The following is a 17,758-nucleotide window of genomic DNA, read 5'->3' on the forward strand; positions in this document are numbered from 1 at the left end:
AGAAATATAGGGGGAGTTGAAACTCACCCTATATATAGGGGGAGTTTCAACTCCCCATTTTATATAGGGGGAGCTGTGGGGGAGCCGTTGGAGGGCTCGCTCCCCCCAAAGCCCCCCCTACGTTACGTAGGGTGGGGGGAGGGATACGGGGTGCCGTTGGAGAACGCCTAAGGATAGGGGCATCCGACTCATTGGGTGCCCACTCCCTTGCCGGCTGCGGCTAGCCCGTCCCTACCTGGTGGCGGCCATGGCCTGCCTGCCCCTATCCATTCCTGGCCGCGGCCCGTCCCCAACCACAGCGGCTTGACACCACCTGGACCGTCCCTAGTTGCAGCGAGCCCTGTGCGGGTGGCGTCGCGCGAGGGCGGCCGCGGGGGCTTCGGGGCGGCGGGGGGAGATCGGGGTGGCGTTGCTGTTTGCATATCATCCATGAACAGTTAAAGCCGCAGCTATTCAAGTGCGAGTTTTTCTTTTTGTTTCTTGTTGCACAAGTTTTTGTTCAATCACTTTGCATTAAGGTAGATTCTTGCTTGCTCTATTCATTTATATTTTTGGATAAAATTTTTATACATAAATTTAGGTGTAATTAAATTTAGTATTATGGTAACATACTTTCTCTGTTGATTTTTTTTTTGCGGGTATCATATGTTTTTTCTTTAGCAGAGCCTCTCGGTACTGTACCTACCGGCATGGAGCGCTGTCCTGATGAGTAGGCAAGAGGCGCCACGAGCTCCGCCCCCATTGGCGCTCCTCGCCACCTCACGCATCCACGTGTCCGCCCGCCTTCGGGTCCCACATCCCCGACGCGCCACTCCTGACTCCCCCCGCCCCACCAGCTCGACACCCTCGTTCCCTCCCTGCACCGCGTCCACCAACGCCGTAGACATCAAGCCATGGGCCCACCACCCCGCGCGCCCGGCCCACGTGAGCCGTCCTCTCCTGCTTTAAATGCTCCGGGCATTCCACCTCGCTCCTCCAGCTCGCCACGCCTCGTCGGAGAGGAAGGTGGAAGGTTGGACGGAGAAGCGTCGCGAGCCCTGTAGCGTGGCGCCCGAGCCATGGAGAACGGGGGTTCGTCGGGGTCGGGGCCCAACTCGCCGGCGCAGGCCGTCGGCGGCAGCGTTCCGCGACGCCAGCCGCGCGCCGTCGCCGACCCGCTTCTCATCGTCTGCCGCTGCTTCGGCGTCGTCACGGCGGCCACCGCGCTCCTCTGCGTCGCCGTCAACGTCCTCTCCGCCGTCCACTCCTTCCGCGGCGGCATTGACGTAAGCCCCGCCGCTCGAGCTTCCCCTGTCTTACTAATTCCGCCCATGCCGGCCATGGGGGCTCGCGAGCGAGCTGACTGGGGATTTATGCGTGTGCTGGTGGGTTCTTCCTCTTCGGCAGATAATCGGGGGCATATTCCGGTGCTACGCGGTGGTGTTCGCCATCTTCGTCGGCGTCCTCGAAACCGAGTGGGAGTGCATCATCAAGTTCTGGAAGGTCTGCTCTGCTCTCTTCTCCCCATTTCGCTTCGCCCAATTTGGGATGCTACAGATTGGTTGTGATGGAGTTGACTTTTCAAGAGTGATCTTGGTTAGCTGCAGCCAAATTGCTTGCTATATGATTGATCGTTGAATGCTATGTCATATATAATAGCTCACGATTTGATTAATCCTGGCACTTATTAGTAGAGTGAGCCTCTGCTTTGAGCTTTCTACTTTCTACTACTCTGCATTTAGTGTCATTACCTTTGGATTGTGATAATTTTAGTGGCTCGTTAATTTAGTGATGTTGCTATTCTTTGTGACCAGATATTTGAATACTTGCCTGCGAGGGGGATGCTACAGATATTGTAAGTACTGTGAATGAACATATATCTCTGTTTTTCTCCTATTACATTTCTAAAACTTAGAGCTCAATCTTGCATGTATATTAGAATGTACAGACCAGCTACGTTTGGTGCCATATAAATATGTGGTGCTTATCTACATAGATCCCTTTTTAGCAAGTAATATGCAACCAAATGGAAACCACAGAGAATCTATGCATGAGGGTGAGGCGTTGTTTGTAAATGATCAGTCGGACGCTTCATGAAATAAAAATTTAGCTGCCTATCAACCTGAACCAAAATTGGATGATGCCAATTACATAGCTGTTTATCATGGCAAACTTGATTGAATGTTTTAGAATACTGGCATGAAAAGTTTGGGAATTCAGTGTTTCAAACCATGTATCTAGAGTAAAGCACTTGCTATCCAGCTGGTATTTCATTTTAGTTTGAAGTTTCTTGCCATGAACACAGCAACATGTAGGAACCTATTAATTACCCTTGCATAACCTGAAATGTCTTACATAGGTATTCCTCTATTGAATTCCTTTTACCTTTGGTTCTTGTCAGCGTTGCTGTCATGACGAAGGCATACCAAAATGTTGAGAGGAATGAGCTGATTTTGCTCCAGGAGATTGCCAGCTATATGCTTCTTGCATGTGGAGCTGTCTACATAATCTCGGTAAGTTTGCTGAGTTCTGAGCGTTCATGAGTCATCTGTCATTGTAACTGCCTTTCTACTTCTGATGTTTTACATAACACTGTTAAACATCAAATCTCATAGGACACTGATCCCTTGTAATTTTCAATCATTTTTTTGAGAAAATTAGCCTAGGAACTACCCAATCTTATTTGATTGGCTTCATAGCACACAACGGACCAGTTGAATGCTTAAAGTATGGTCTGGATATTCTCTTACAAATACTAGCAACATTACGGAGATGTCCCTGACCTGGGTGTCTGTCATAGCAAACCAAAGTATGATCTTGCGATTGCAATGGAACAAATTATCAACATTTTTGTACTGCATCACTATAAGTATCCTTGACATGCACTAAAAAAGCTTGAATTTGTAGGGTATATTGTGCCTTGGTGTGTTAAAACGTCGTAAGCAGCAGAAAGCGACATCACAGGAGCAATCAGTTAAGGATCTGAAGGTGATTACTTGATTCTTACTTTTATTAGGGATAGCATTGGATCCTGAGGCTGGTCATTTTTGTGTTTTTTTTTTCTGTGGTCTTCTGTTTAGAAGACATTATTACTGTGGCACATACTTGAATTTCCAGTGTGGCTTAGTTCGGTTGTCAGATTTCTGTATGTTTTAATTCACACAAGTATTGCCTGTAATTCTCTATTTTATTCTTCTTCTGCTTCCCATTTAGAGTTCAGGAGAATCTGTAGCTGAAAACCAAGTGCAGTGAATTACAAATATAGAAAGTAACCTTTTCTGAATAATTATAGAAACTAACCTTCAAAAATGTTTTTCTACCTCAAGAAAAGAAAGCTGAACCTGTTTCGCGAAAAATTCTTTTTATTAGAATACACATCAAGTAAAACATGCTCTCAAATGAGGAGAAACTTACTCAGCATCGGCTGAGATGGTTTGGACATGTCCAACGAAAGCCTCCTGAGGCGCCGGTGCGTAATGGGGTTCTTGAGCGGGTCGATAATGTAAAGAGGGGTAGAGGTAGACCTAAACTGACGTGGGATGAGTCGGTTAAGAGAGACCTTAAGGATTGGAATATCTCTAAAAAGATAGCTTTGGATAGGAGCGCTTGGAGACTAGCTATCAATGTGCCTGAACCTTGAACTTATTTCTTTCGGGTTTCATCTCTAGCCTACCCCAACTTGCTTGGGAAAAAAGGCTATGTTGTTGTTGTTGTTGTACACATCAAGTAAAACATGCTCTCAAATGAGACATCTGTTTGCGAAAGAGTGTATACGCACCAATAATAAATAAATAAAAAGATGGTACACATTATTGTTTGCTGTTATTCAGAGGCAAGCATTTGTTTCTTGAATAATGTATTTCCAAAACTGTCCATCTTAGTTTCTTGAATAAATGATAAAAGCATAATTTTGTCCCCTAGCCATACTCTATCGCTACTGTTGATCATGTCTCATTTTCTGAATCATGGATTTCAGGAACTAGAGAAACGGAGAGAAGAACTTGAGTCACTGTTAATTGCTGAGCGGTCTGAGCCAGCCTGATGAGTGATGACTGACCACAATGATCAAACATCTCTCATCCCCAGTGTAGATACTTGTTTTTTTTCCAGTTGATAGCATACTGTTTGGTCTCATATGCATCAGTTGTTCATCCAGAAGTCACTTTGTTGAAGTGTATCTCCTCCTGTTACAGTAGTGTAAGTATGAAGCATTGCTACTTGTTTATACCTAGTTTACAGATAAACTTGATATCTCCATCCATGCTGCATATCAATGTGGCTTTGCAGTCGCATGTGCCTCGCATTTGAGATTTCTCATTTTAGTGATACTGCGCATCGGATCCTTCTTTTCCTTCTTGGCTTCCAGCTGAATTGTGCTCTTTCCTTTCAGAGCATTGCATCAGTTCATCGGCCTGGAGGTTTTTTCAGTTAGATTATGTCATTTATGTGATGTAGTATGCTGGCCTCGTGTATGCCTATCCTGTGCTGTGCTGTTGAATAATTCACTTGAATTTTTTTTTTGAAACAACAAGGTCACTGGATTCATAATGAATGAGAGGTACGATTTCATAAGCTCTCGGTCGCACTCATGAAAACAGGAGTGCGCCACAGCTCCGATTCATGTCGTACTCATGAAAACAAGAGTGCGCCACAGCTCTGATTCATGTAGGAACACATTACAATATTTTTTTTTGAAACAGACCGGCAGGAGAGCCAAAAGAACAGTACAAAGAAACACGAAGCGCTTGAACGCCTCGATTACACAGTTACAAAAGCTTGGCACTGAAAACTTACACTTGTTGCAAATAGATTTTTGGTAAGTTGTCATAGCAGGAGCCGTTTTGCCCAAACCACTGAAACCAGGTATGGATATCACCTGTAGTTTTTGTAAAAGCTCGTCCATCCACCACCGCAGTAGATTCTCTTGGCGTAATTCAGCACCTACAAGCTGTTTTTTCTTTGTAAAGAGTGCAGTGATGCCAACATCAAGATTTATTAGATTACTTGGGGGTGTCATAAGCCATGCTGTTACCAGCAGCTTCAAAGATGAAATGATTGCCACTATACCTACATGAGTAGAATTAACTAGTCATAACCACAATTCCTAGCAGATTATAGCTACGCAAAGTAACAGGGGGAAAAAGAAACATTTTTAGTGGATAATCCTTGTATGTGCATTTTACACATAAAATGCACAGTCCATGCATCCAAGAAGGTTAAAGTGTTGAACTTCCTCTTACTCTTAAGCGGGTACACAGTTGATCTTTCGTTTATAAAAAAAGCATATATCGCTATGAATAGCTGCCAACTAACAAAACTATTTACAATACAATCCAAGATGCCACCTGGTTAACCGATGCCACACTATGGTGGTTCATAGTATACATGTGATCCTGTGAGTAAACTCAGGTCCGCTGCCTCTAGCACCCCTGCTGTCTCCAAGATGGTGTTTGAAATCATCAATGCAATCCTCAACATCATATACAAGCTCACGCACTAGCTTCATCCGAATCTTAACTTTCTTGCCATGTTCATACTCTATTTCTCTCAGCAAGATCCTGAAGGAAGACCACCATGCTTTCCGCTGATACTTCAAGTATTGCAGTTCAACCTGGACACCGCCTAGAAACTGGGCTTCCTGGACAAGGACTGCCCTGAGCTTTTCCCCAAGAGAGTGTGGATTACACCTTCTGCAGCACTCACAACCGTGTGCTCCACTTCTTCTGCATCAAAAGATCGAGCCAAAGATAAACAAAAAGATACAAGGTTGTTGTGTCCAAAAATGAAAGGTGGATATAAAAGAACACACCAATTTAGAACCGCTTATATTGTTGTGACCTCACAAAATGACAGCTGGATGAGTGAGATGTGGATCTTGAATGCGTGTACAGACTCAAGAGTCAACTGTCAATTACTACACAATATTATCAAATGTGGTTCTTAAAGTTAATAAGCAGTGTTGAGCTTGTGAACAAAAGTTTTACTAGTATTAGTATAAAGTGGAATCTTGTATTGTTTACTCCTGTTACTTAATTTGAATGTATATCCAGACTTGCAGGTAAATCAGTACCTGGATACCCAATACAAGTTTCTCAAATTAAGGTGCGAAAAGAGAAACAAGGCATTCATACATACACTTGGGTTGACCATAAAAAGTGGGAAAACACTAAAATTTAATGTGTGAAATTTTGAAAACACTTAATTTGATAGTTTTGGCAATGCAAATTTTGGAATCGAACCAATCAGGCTTGTAATCTTGTGTAGTCTGTAGTGGCACCAATTTTATTTTATTTTTCTCAGAAAAAATTAGCCGATTGTGGCTATAAGTGGCATGTCATCACTGTTGTTTCATGACCGACATTACATTCAACCGATGCATCTTAATGATATCATCAACGATGATAATACAACAAGATTAAAATTTGTTCTTGTTGAGGAGAATCTACCTGATCAGTGAAGGTTCTCGACGTGAATACAACTGACAGCATTGCATACATAAGTATTCCGCCTAGGTAGGCAGAGACCAGAGCTCAGAAATCTTCACAAGTTTTTTACAATGGAGGGCCAAAGCGGTTTCCCCTATGATCTAAAGGTGGATCCGTCCTTGACTTAATTGGTTCCCATTGTTTCTCTTTGAAAATGACAGCAGGCTTGTCGAAGTTATTGCTAGCATAAACCTTCAGAGATTGAACAATACCCTTCGTGCTACTGCTCGGACAAGCACAAATCAAGACCTCCTTAAGATTATGAAGAAACTCTATACCTGAAATCTCTTGGATGGAAGTTTGTTCGAACAGAGACAACTCTAGCTTTTCGAGCCTTGGCAAAGCCCCTTTATGAAATCTTGCCATCCAAGCTTCAGGCATCGCAAGATGAATGGCAAGGAGTTTAAGACATGCAAATTCTGATGCAGCAACAATAAATTCGTTTTCAACATAAGAACTGTGATGCAGCCTAAGGTAAAGCAGGCTAGGCAACCGTGCAAGCACCTTCAAGTCTTCCTTGGCACTTAATTCAGTTGCACGTAGGGTTAACTCGGTGAGGTTGGAAAGCAACGGGATCCACTTAGGTAGTTTTCTTAACTGGCCCCGGAAGTTGATATTTTTCATAAACATTGGTGGTCTGGATAATGCATTAAGGGAATCAAAGTTCATTGCACCATCAGGTCGCCAAAGTAACAATGAGCAAAGGTTGCCGTTTAGATTCTCAAGTGCAGAGATTAAGGATGCCCAGCTATTGTCATCATCAACAAACATCATTACTCCAAGCTTCTTCAACTGAGATAGCTTGCCCAGCTCACTAATGCAATGGGATGTAGAGACTGTGTGAATTCTACCTGTGTAAGTGTTTTAAGAGCAACCAAATTGCCTAGTTTCTTAGGGATATGTAAACCCCAGAACTCAGAAATTGGCCACGGCCCGTTGTGATGGTATTGTCTTTTCCCTCCAAGTAAATTTTCCAAATGCAGAAGATCGGTAATGCCAGGAGGCAAATGCTTTATGCCTGTGTCCCTTATGTCCAGAGTCTTCAACTTCTTCAGCTTTCCTATTTTTGTGGGAAGTTCCATAACATGTGTTCTTCTGAGACTAAGATACTCCAGCTGAAACAGCATGCACACATTTTTTAGATCTCTATTCCTCAGGAATCCATGGTCTTCCAAGTCTAATATCCTAATCAGTTTCATCCAACCAAGCTGCAATATTTTTCCATCAGCGAATATGCTCAAGGACCGGACGTGATAACATGTTGCTTGTACCAATATCTCTCACACCTCCACGGTGAACAGAGAGACGCCGAATCTTCTCTCGCGGAACAAAAGTGTGCTGTTCACCTACCAGAGTGATAAAATTCTCCTCAATCGACTTTGTTACAATGATCTCCAGCATCACATCATGAACTCTAAATGTTTTAACCTTCCCAGTGAAGCTAATTTCAACTGGCTGGATAATGCTTCGATTGATGAATTCATCGAAGTAGCTTTCAGCCACCTCAAAAACACTTAGTCCACGCTTTTCAGTCACAAAGCGCTCTGCTACCCATCGCCTAAGTACACTTTTCCTTCGGATCTTGTGATCCTCAGGGTAAATGCTCAAATATAAGAAACATGTTTTCAAGTGGTAAGGCAGATCATTGTAGCTAAGCTCGAGTATTTTCTTCAACCTCTCAAGTGACGGACTGGTTTCAAGCTCTGTTCCAAGAGAACCATAAATCTTTTGCCACTGATCTTTACTGTGCACTGACTTGCTAGCCAAGAGACCTGCTATACTGACAATGGCTAAGGGAGTACCCCCACATTTTCCCAAGATCTTTTCTGAAATTTCTCGTAAATTCTCAGGACAACTAACTGTGCTGCCAAATATTCTTTTCAAAAAAAGATCTCTGGATTCATAATTAGTGAGAGGTTCGATTTCATAAGCTCGGTCATATTCATGGAAACAACAAGAGTGTGCAACAGCTCTGATCCGTGTAGTAACCAGCACTCTGCTACCATTATTTGAGTCGGGCAGAGAAAATCGTAAAGCTTCCCATGCAGCTATGCTCCAAATATCATCAAGAACAATTAGATATCTTTTTTTTTCCAATTGCTGCCGCAACATGCTTGCAAGTTCTGCCACATCCCATGTTTCCATGCCCTTAAGCATGCATTCTTCGGATGCTTCACCAGCTTCGGTTGATGCACGATGCCCTTGTCGATGCTCTGGTTGAATAATTTGTTGAAGAATGTCTCTTATTACCACTTTGACATCAAACCTCTGTGACACGGTTACAAAAGCTTGGCACTGAAAACTTCCACTTGTTGCAGATAGAGTTTGGTATGTTGTCATAGCAAGAGTCGTCTTGCCCAAACCACCGAAACCAAATATGGATATCACCCGTAGTTTTTGTAAATGCTCGTCCATCAACCACCGCAGTAGACTCTCTTGGCGTGCTTCCACACATACAAGCTCTTTTCTCTCCCGAAAGAGTGTAGTGATGCGAGCATCAAGATTTAAAAGATTAGTTGGGGTGTCATAAGCCATACTATTCCCAGTCAGGGTTTTTAATTCCGGTATGAAAAAAAAATCGGCCATCACCGATAAAGTTGAAATATCGGGATTTTTTATTTTTATTTTTATTTTTTATGTTTACTTTTAAAATTTATTTTTTAGTGAAAGAAATATTCAAAAAATCAATTTTGGTCGGTAAAAAAAATATCAGACCCCGCCGATAAAACCGAAATATCGGGTATACCGCGAAATTTCGAGCGATATTGTGAACCCTGTTCCCAGTAGCTCCAAAGATGAAATGATTGCCACTATACCTACATGAGTAGAATCAGTTTGTTATAACCATAGTTCGTAGTAGAGTATAGCTATGCATAGCAACAAGGGAAAAAAGGAAACATTTTAGTAGACAATCCTTGTATATGCAATTTACACACAAAAATGCAGAGTCCATTGAAGAAGGTTTAAGTGTTGAACTTCTAGTTACTCTAATGCAAGTACACAGTTGATGTTTCATTTATCAAGAAAAATAGCATATATTGCAATAAATCAGCTATGTACTAAAAAATATTTACCTTGCATATTCTTGTAATCGCATTATGGGAGTACATATTTGATGTTTCATTTATCAAGCATAAAAGTGTATTAGACTATTTGCTATGGATCAGCTACTAACTAAAAAAATGTTTAGAAACCTTTATATACTCTTGTAACCTAGAAAATAATCAACCTAGACTACGGACACTGTATATCTCACATCTCTAAGTTATGTATAACCTTGGGGTTGGGGACTAGAGAATTTGCCAGAGCTCAATAACCGCTATAGTAATATTACTGTCAGAATACAGTTTCTTACTATGCCAGACCAGTACCATATTTTCACCCATTTATATGAACAAGTAACAGAAGAGCTCAAACCATAGTCTCCTTACAAGAAGGCTATGGATATGAGACGGATAAAATAAGTGATGTCACTCAATCTTTAGTTGTCAGTGCTTACTGACGAATGAATTTCAGAAACGAAAACAGAAGTACAGAATCTGACAATGATAGTTTGATGTGAGAAAGAAAAACAAAAACTGTGTGGCTTACCTAGAATTCCGGTTGGTAACATTTGTAGCACGCTTGTTTAGTTCTTGGATTTGTTTGGCTAACCGATGCCGCACTCTGGCGGTTCGTAATATGTGAGTGATCCTGTGAATAAACACAGGTCCACTGCCTCTACCTCCCGTGTTGTCTCCAAGATGGTGATTGAATTCATCAATACAATCCTCAACATCGTATGCAAGCTCACGTACTTGCTTCATCCAAATCTTAACTTGCTTGCGACTTTCATTTCTCTCAGCAAGATCCTGAAGGAAGGCCGTCATGCTTTCCAGCTCATCCTTCAAGTATCGCAGTTCAACCTGGACACCGCCTAGAAGCTGGGCTTCCTGGACTAGGACTGCCCCAAGCTTCCCCAACAGAGTTTGGATTGCACCTTCAGCAGCACTAACAACTGCATGCTCCATTTCTGCATCAAAAGATCGAGCCAAAGATAAACAAAAAGATACAAGGTTAGCAACTCAGCTTCTGTTCCTTTGATCTCAAATGAAAGCTGGATATGAAAGAGCACACCAAGTTAGAAGCACTTATATTGTAGTTACCTCATCAAATGACAACTGGATATGTGAGAAATGGAGCTTGAATGCATGTCTAGATTCCAGAGTCAACTGTCAATTACATAATATTATCACATGTGGTTCTTAACTTCTTAAAGTTAACAAAGCAGTGCTGAACTTGTGAACCAAAGTTTGACTAGTATAATGCAGTCCAGACTCCAGAGTCAAACTGTCAATTACATAATATTAACACATGTGGTTCTTAACTTCTCAAAGTTACCAAAGCAGTGCTGAACTTGCGAACCAAAGTTGTTCTTAACTTCTTAAAGTTAACAAAGCAGTGCTGAACTTGTGAACCAAAGTTTGACTAGTATAATGCAGTCCAGACTCCAGAGTCAAACTGTCAATTACATAATATTAACACATGTGGTTCTTAACTTCTCAAAGTTACCAAAGCAGTGCTGAACTTGCGAACCAAAGTTTAACTAGTATAACACGGAATCTTGTATTGTTTACTTATGGTACTTAGTTTTAATGTATTTGCAGACTGCAGGTACATCAGTACCTGGATACCCAACACAATTTGCACATGTTACGACATGAAAACAATGTTATCTAGTCGTCCGACTAATCGCGATTAGTCGAGCTTATCGGTCCAGTGACCTCGATAAGGGACACCGAGTAGGTCTGAGCGACTAGTTTTCTAGTCGTCGCCTAATCGCGATTAGTCGGACCGATCAGGCAGGAAAACGATCAGACTCGGGATTGTTTTCTGGGTTGTTTGAGTTATGGGCTTCGGCCGATGGTAGGCTGGCGAGGTGGCCCATTAGGTTTTAGGTGTATAGAGCCTGAGACAGAGCAACTATTGTTCTAGCTTCTTTCTCTCCACTTCCCATCTTGCTCTACTTTTGCTTTCCTTTGCTATTGTTCTAGCTTCTTTCTCTCCTCTGCTTAGTGTTATGTGTACGTGCAGATGTGGATCAACGACCATCATTGTAAGTGAAAAATTGACCATCATTGTTGTCTTCATGCTTGCTTTATATTAAGTAAGGACCTTTTTTTTTCGAACGCACAGGAGAACTGCGCGTCAATATATTAAGAAGAAAAAAGGGGTGGAGAGCCCCCAAAAAAGTTACAGCTTATCAGGGCCTGTAACCACCCTTCTTACAAAGAACTAGCTACTTTACTCTTAGAAACAAAACTCACAACTCGACCAGGAACACATGACCATGCACCTAAGGGCCTGCAGACGCTTGGGCGAGGAGAAAAGAAACTCCTCGAGCACTAGCAAAAGACCACTGCAGCAACTCCTCATTAATGACAGAAACGATACTGGATAAGCTAGGATTAAATCCATAAAAAACACAACGATTCCGATGATTCCAAAGTGACCAAGCTCCTAAAATGATAATGGAGTTCATGCCCTTCTGTCCTTGACCAGAGACCCTTTTGCTTATATTTGCCCACCAATCATCAAAGGACAGCTCTACTACTTGAGGGGCAAGGTCCTGCAAACCGAATCCTTGCAAGACGATGAACCAGACTTGTCGGGAAAAAACACAGGAGACCAGCAGGTGGTCGAGTGTCTCTTTAGCTTGATCACAAAGTGGGCAGACGACCGGATGAGGAAGCCCTTTTCTGGCCAGGCGGTCAGCCGTCCAGCATTTCTTGTGGGCAACTGTCCACATAAAGAATTTGCACTTGCCAGGCGCCCAACTTCTCCAGATTCGTTCCCACGGTCTGAAATGGGTGGAGCCGATGAAAAAGGCTTCATAAGCTGATTTTGTAGAGTACTGCCCGGTATTGGAGAATTGCCAAATGTGAGTGTCTTCTAAATCCGGCTGTAGTTCCGCATTGTCGAGGAGCTCCCAAAGCTGTAGGTATTCCAACAGAACATTAACTGTGAGAGCTCCTTTTATGTCTGAGACCCATCTCCTATTATTCAAAGCGTCAAAAACTGTTCTTCCTTTAGCTCTTGCAGCCACAGCGTTAAAGAGGTGCGGCAGAGAGAGTTCAAAACTCTGACCATGCAGCCACCTATAAGTCCAGAAACAGGTGTTCTTGCCATTACCAACCGAAGACACCACAGCTACAGAAAAGAAAGCTTTGACCTGCTGTGGAACTTTAAAAGGTAAGAAAGCCCAAGGTTTATCTGGTTCAGATTTTTGCAGCCAAATCCATCTGTCTTAGTGCCCAGCACATGAATTGGAGGTTATAGATGCCCAACCCACCTAATTCAGGTAGTCTAGTTACTTTGGCCCAAGCGATCAAGCAGTGACCACCTCTTGCATCCTTTCTACCTTTCCATAGAAAACCCCTTCTGATTTTGTCAATGGCTTTCAAAGCCCAAGCGGGTAGTTCCAAGGCCATTACTAGATAAATCAACATTGATGTGAGAACAAATTGAACTAGCACTTTCCTACCAGCTTTGGTGAGGAGATCAGCTTTCCACCCTGGCAACCTGTCAGCAATTTTGTCTATGATGGGCTGGATTTGAGCTCTAGCAAGCTTGTGAGGTGAGAGAGGAACTCCCAAGTACTTGCAAGGAAAATCAGAGATCTGACATGGGAGGTGTGAAAGTAGGACTGTTCGGTCCTCGGCCAAACATTGTATGGGATGGACACTGCATTTTTGGATGTTGGTTTGAAGTCCCGAGGCTTCCCCAAAGAGCTGCAGTATTGCCAATGTGATGCTGATGTCACTAGGAGAGTACTGTAAAAGTTGAAAACATTCTGCTCCTTTTCCTCATGCTTTGTGAGAACCACTCCATCATCACTTGTAAGCTTACTGATAAAGTTTTTCCTCTTCCGGTATCTTGCAAATGAGTGAAACATGGCTGTATTGGCATTGCCTTCACTGAGCCATGTAATACGAGATCGACTGCGTGCAATTGTGCGTTGCAGGGAAGAGAGAGCCAGTGAGTGTAATTTGAGTTTGTTACGCAGCCATAGTTCCAACCCAGAGAGAACTCTATGATCTTGAGCAATCTCAAACTGATGTAGGATTTCCCTTGCCAATTCTAGCTGACTGTTGACATATCCAATTTTTTTTTGACTCAACTATGTAAGCTTCTAACTGTGGCTCTGAATTTTTGTACCAGGGTGTTGAAAGGGCAGTTGGAAGGTTCGACTAAATTCCAGGCAGATTCAACAGTTTCCTGAAATCCATCCAGTTTGCACCAAAAAGATTCAAAATGGAACCTGGCCTTACTAGGCAGAACATCATGCAGTCCTAAGAAGAGGGGGCAATGATCTGATCCTTCCGTGGCTCCACTCTGCAGCAGGCAGTTCGGGAAAAGATTTTCCCAATCAAGGGAGTAGAATACTCGATCAAGCCTGACTAGTGTTGGGGACTCCTGCTGGTTTGACCAAGTATATTTTCAACCATGCAGTGGCAACTCCTTTAGTTCCAAGTCATTGATTAGGCGCCGGAACAGGCCCATCATCGCTCTGTTAAGAATTCCATTATTTTTGTCCTCGGCATTTGTAATAAGATTAAAATCCCCAAGCACTGCCCAAGGCCCATGGCAAACACTTCTCACATTTCTTAGTTCTTGCAGAAAAAGAATCTTCCTCTCATCACCTTGCGGTCCATAGACACAAGTCAGCCGCCAAGGTTGCAAGCCGTTTGGAGAGAATTGAACCGAGACACTATGGTCATCCACCCGACTAGCACTGGCAGGGCCGAGGCCCTGACGCCATGCCAAGATCACTCCTCCGCTTGCACCAACAGCTGGTAGTTCAACCCAATGAGTAAAATCAGATCCCAGCATAGAGAGGACGACACCTGGAGTTATGGCTGTCATTTTTGTTTCTTGCAAGCAAACAACATGAGCAATGTGAGTACTCTACCCTGCCTGTGATGAGTGAATTGTCAACCGTGCGGTGTGATCGTGCGCTTGGTCTTTGGATTGCAGGTGCACGGGCGTCAAGTGTCGACGGGGAGTTGCCGTGGAGGTGCTGTGGCCGATGGACCGTGCGGTGGACGGCGGTGAAGGGCAGCTGGGACCGGAGCTCGGACCGGGCGGCAGCTGTGGCGTCCACTCCTGGATCGAGGGTGAAAGCAGCGACGGAAGGCGGGTTTCTTGGTTTGCACCACAAAACCAAGGAGGCAGACGGCGGTTGAAGACGCCAAGTCGTGGAGGCACGGGCGTCGGTCTCGGGACTGACGGAGGCGACGGGCGTCGACGGCGTCTAGGGCCTCGCTGCGGGCGAGGAGGTGACGGGCGTCGGGCGGCGTCTAGGGCCGTCAGAAGGCCGAGGCGGGAACGGCGTCTAGGGCCACGGCGTGGAGGCGGGAATCTTCCCGCGCGTGAGGTTTTGGCGGTTTTCTCAAAACCGGCCACTTACCCGGGTTTCGCGGACCCTCCAAAACCGCGGACTGGATCTTCATCAAGATGGCGACATCGTGGAGAAGACTTCGTTCCGAAGAAAGAACCTCGGCCGTCGGATGAGATCGTGTACAGGGGGTGCTGCAGGCCAACCGGTCTGACCGGTCCCTGGCACCGGTCTGACCGGTCTAACCAACCGGTCTGATCGGTCCAGCATACCGGTCTGACCGGTCCCATGAGTATAAATACCCCTTCACTTGTGTTAGGTCAAGTGCGGCTTTTGTAACTCGTCCGTGAATTCTCTGTTTCTCCAGGCCGCCGCCCCTGTGTCTCTCCCCCCTGTTCATCTCTTTAGGGTAGATTTGAATGTTGTTTGTGTGAGAACTCTTGTGGATTTGATTGGGAAAGGAGGCCCTAACCTCCTCGTGCCCTCTGGGTGGTTTGAATCAATCCATCTCCTCGTTTTGTGCCTTGTTTGATGAAATTTCGATTTCGTTTTTGGTGCACTTGATTGCGAGGAGTCCACGAGTTCTTTGCGGTGATTTCCGTGCTTCTAGACCTGTCCTAAACCCTCTGGATTCACTGGCTTGTTCGAATTCATTTTCTTGAGTTCTTGAGAAAACCCCAATCCCTTTTGATCTCCCTCATAATTCTCAAGATTCGTTGATCTTTAGGATGAGATCTTTTGGGGATATGATCACGGGGTAGGGGCGAAGCAATCCCCCAAGTTTCATCGATTTTCGTGGTCATTTGGTTGAGATTCACCGTTTGAATCTAAGTTTTTCGGGGTTTTCTGGGCGCTACCGGTCAGACCGGTAGGCACGACCGGTCAGACCGGTCTGCTGGATTTTGAACAGACTCGACCGGTCAGACCGATCCAGTGCACCGGTCAGACCGATCCAGGCAGTTCAGTGCTGCAGTTTTTCCGATTTGCTTCCGATTCGCTTCGTGGTTTCGCTCGCTCGTTCGAGGCCTTTTGTGTTGGGTTAGCTTTTCAATAGCTACTCCAAACTTTGGTCAGAACGCTTGAGGGCTTGGGCGATTTTGGGACATAGGCTGACGATTCGAATTTTGAAGAAATTTTGATCGGCTCCCATTCACCCCCCCTCTGGTCGCCGACTTCGGTCCTTCAATTGGTATCAGAGCTTGGTTGAGATTTTCAGTACCTTAACCGGTTTGAAAACCACTCGGCGAGTCTTGGTAAGATCCCGGTGTTTTCCGGCGAGGACTATGCCTACTGGAAGGTTCGCATGAGGGCCTTCCTGCAGAGCATGGGAGCCGAGGTTTGGGAGATTACCACGAACCAGCTTTACGAGGTGCTTGCTGTTCGGGCCACGCCTCTTCAGGTGACCCAGCACGAGGCGAACGCCAAGGCCGTCAATGTCTTGTTCGCTGGCGTTTCTCGTGCGGAGTTCTCACGCGTCCAGGGTTTTCATGAAGCCCACAAAATTTGGACGTGTCTTGAAAACTACCATGAGGGTACACCTCAGGTGAAGGCCAGACTGTTCGAGACTCACCGGCGTGAGTATGAGAACTTCACACAGGAGCCGGGTGAGAGCATTGACCTGATGTTCAGTCGTTTTCAGTCGATTGTGAACAAGGTCAATGCGAACAGATCTGCTGGTGCCCTTGAGTACACAGAGCACGAGAAGGCCCTTAAGTTGCTTTTACGCACTTGATCGCTCTGTGTGGGATCTCAAGGTGAACACCATCATTGAGTCTGCTGACTATGAGACTCTGACGGTAAACGAGCTTTTCAGCAAGCTCAAGGCCACGGAGGTGGATAACCAGACATGAGCCAAGCTCAATGGTGCCCCTCCTTCCAAGAGCGTCGCTCTTGTGACTGGCCCAGGTGGTGGATCGGGCTCTAACGCTAACTCTGCTCTTGGCTTTTCTCTTGCCTCTTTGCCTTCTGTTTCAGATGAGCAGCTGGAGACGCTGGGCAACGACGGCTTGTGCCTCCTCATCAGCAAGTTCCAGCGCGTCTACCACAACAGGCAGAGGAAGAAGAATCCCGGGTGCTACAACTGCGGCGATCTGAACCACTTCGTTGCCGATTGCCCCAAGAAGTCCGGCGGTGGCCAGAACAACTCCTTCGACTACTACCGCCACCGTGACCGCGACGAGGGAGGCTCCAACAAGGAGCGTCGGCGCCACAAGCACCGCAGTTGTGACCGAGGAGGATGCTTCGACAAGGAGTCGCTCAAGAAGCGCTTCCAGTACAAGGCCAAGAAGCGGGAGAAGGCCTTCCTGGCGCAGCTCAGCGACCTCGACAAGAGCCCCGACACCGACCGCTCTTCTTCACCGACCTCCGACGACGACTACAACAAGAAGAAGAAGCAGGACAGGGAAGCCACCGGCTTCATATGCCTTTGCTTGGCGGCCGGTCGGCGCAAGAGCTTCTGCGCCATGGCGGGCGAAGCCAATGGTGCTCGTGCGTCTTCGGGTGGACATGCTACACCGACGCATTCCGGCTCTTCTGCTGGATCCGAGAGCGATTCAGAGGTAAACTCCACGATGGACCTGCTTGATACAGAGGTTAAGGAGTTGTACGCCGCTCTCGACAACCAGAAGAGGCTGCTTAAGGAAGCAGCTAGAGAGCGTAGAAAGCTTAGGGCTGAGCTGGCTTGTGCTAGGGAGAAATCTAGTGAGGATGAGTGCGCTGGCTGCATATCTCACATGAATGATCTTGTTGCTCTCCGTGCCAAGCATGATGAGAACGTTGCGAACTTAGATGTTGCTAAGACTTCGCTTTCTGACGTGTCTCACGAGCTAGCCAAGGCCAAGCATGAGCTTGAACTTGTCAAGGACGCTCCCATTGTTAGTGATGTGCTTGAATGCGATGAGTGTCCTATCTTCAAGTC

The 17,758-nt window shown here is 45.2% G+C and overlaps 1 protein-coding gene and 1 pseudogene across 2 annotated transcripts; one reads left to right on the forward strand and one right to left on the reverse strand.

The window, feature by feature from the left end:
• The first annotated feature begins 330 nt into the window (after positions 1-330).
• Positions 331-4,305, forward strand: LOC120693893. 2 transcript variants are annotated; one of them, XM_039977097.1, is made up of 7 exons: positions 331-457; positions 664-1,265; positions 1,387-1,482; positions 1,794-1,834; positions 2,381-2,492; positions 2,887-2,967; positions 3,956-4,305. In XM_039977097.1, the coding sequence occupies exons 2-7, from the start codon at positions 1,059-1,061 to the stop codon at positions 4,019-4,021; spliced, it is 603 nt and encodes a 200-aa protein (XP_039833031.1). In that variant the 5' UTR covers positions 331-457; positions 664-1,058; the 3' UTR covers positions 4,022-4,305. The 2 variants fall into 2 exon arrangements, with proteins under 2 accessions (XP_039833031.1, XP_039833026.1); XM_039977092.1 differs by having other exon boundaries at positions 348-1,265.
• A 2,225-nt stretch (positions 4,306-6,530) lies between these two features.
• Positions 6,531-10,474, reverse strand: LOC120695577 (annotated as a pseudogene).
• Between the last annotated feature and the right edge of the window lie 7,284 nt (positions 10,475-17,758).

The sequence above is a fragment of the Panicum virgatum genome, chromosome 2K (genome assembly GCF_016808335.1).
Source record: "Panicum virgatum strain AP13 chromosome 2K, P.virgatum_v5, whole genome shotgun sequence".
In the NCBI taxonomy this organism is placed as follows: Eukaryota; Viridiplantae; Streptophyta; class Magnoliopsida; order Poales; family Poaceae; genus Panicum; species Panicum virgatum.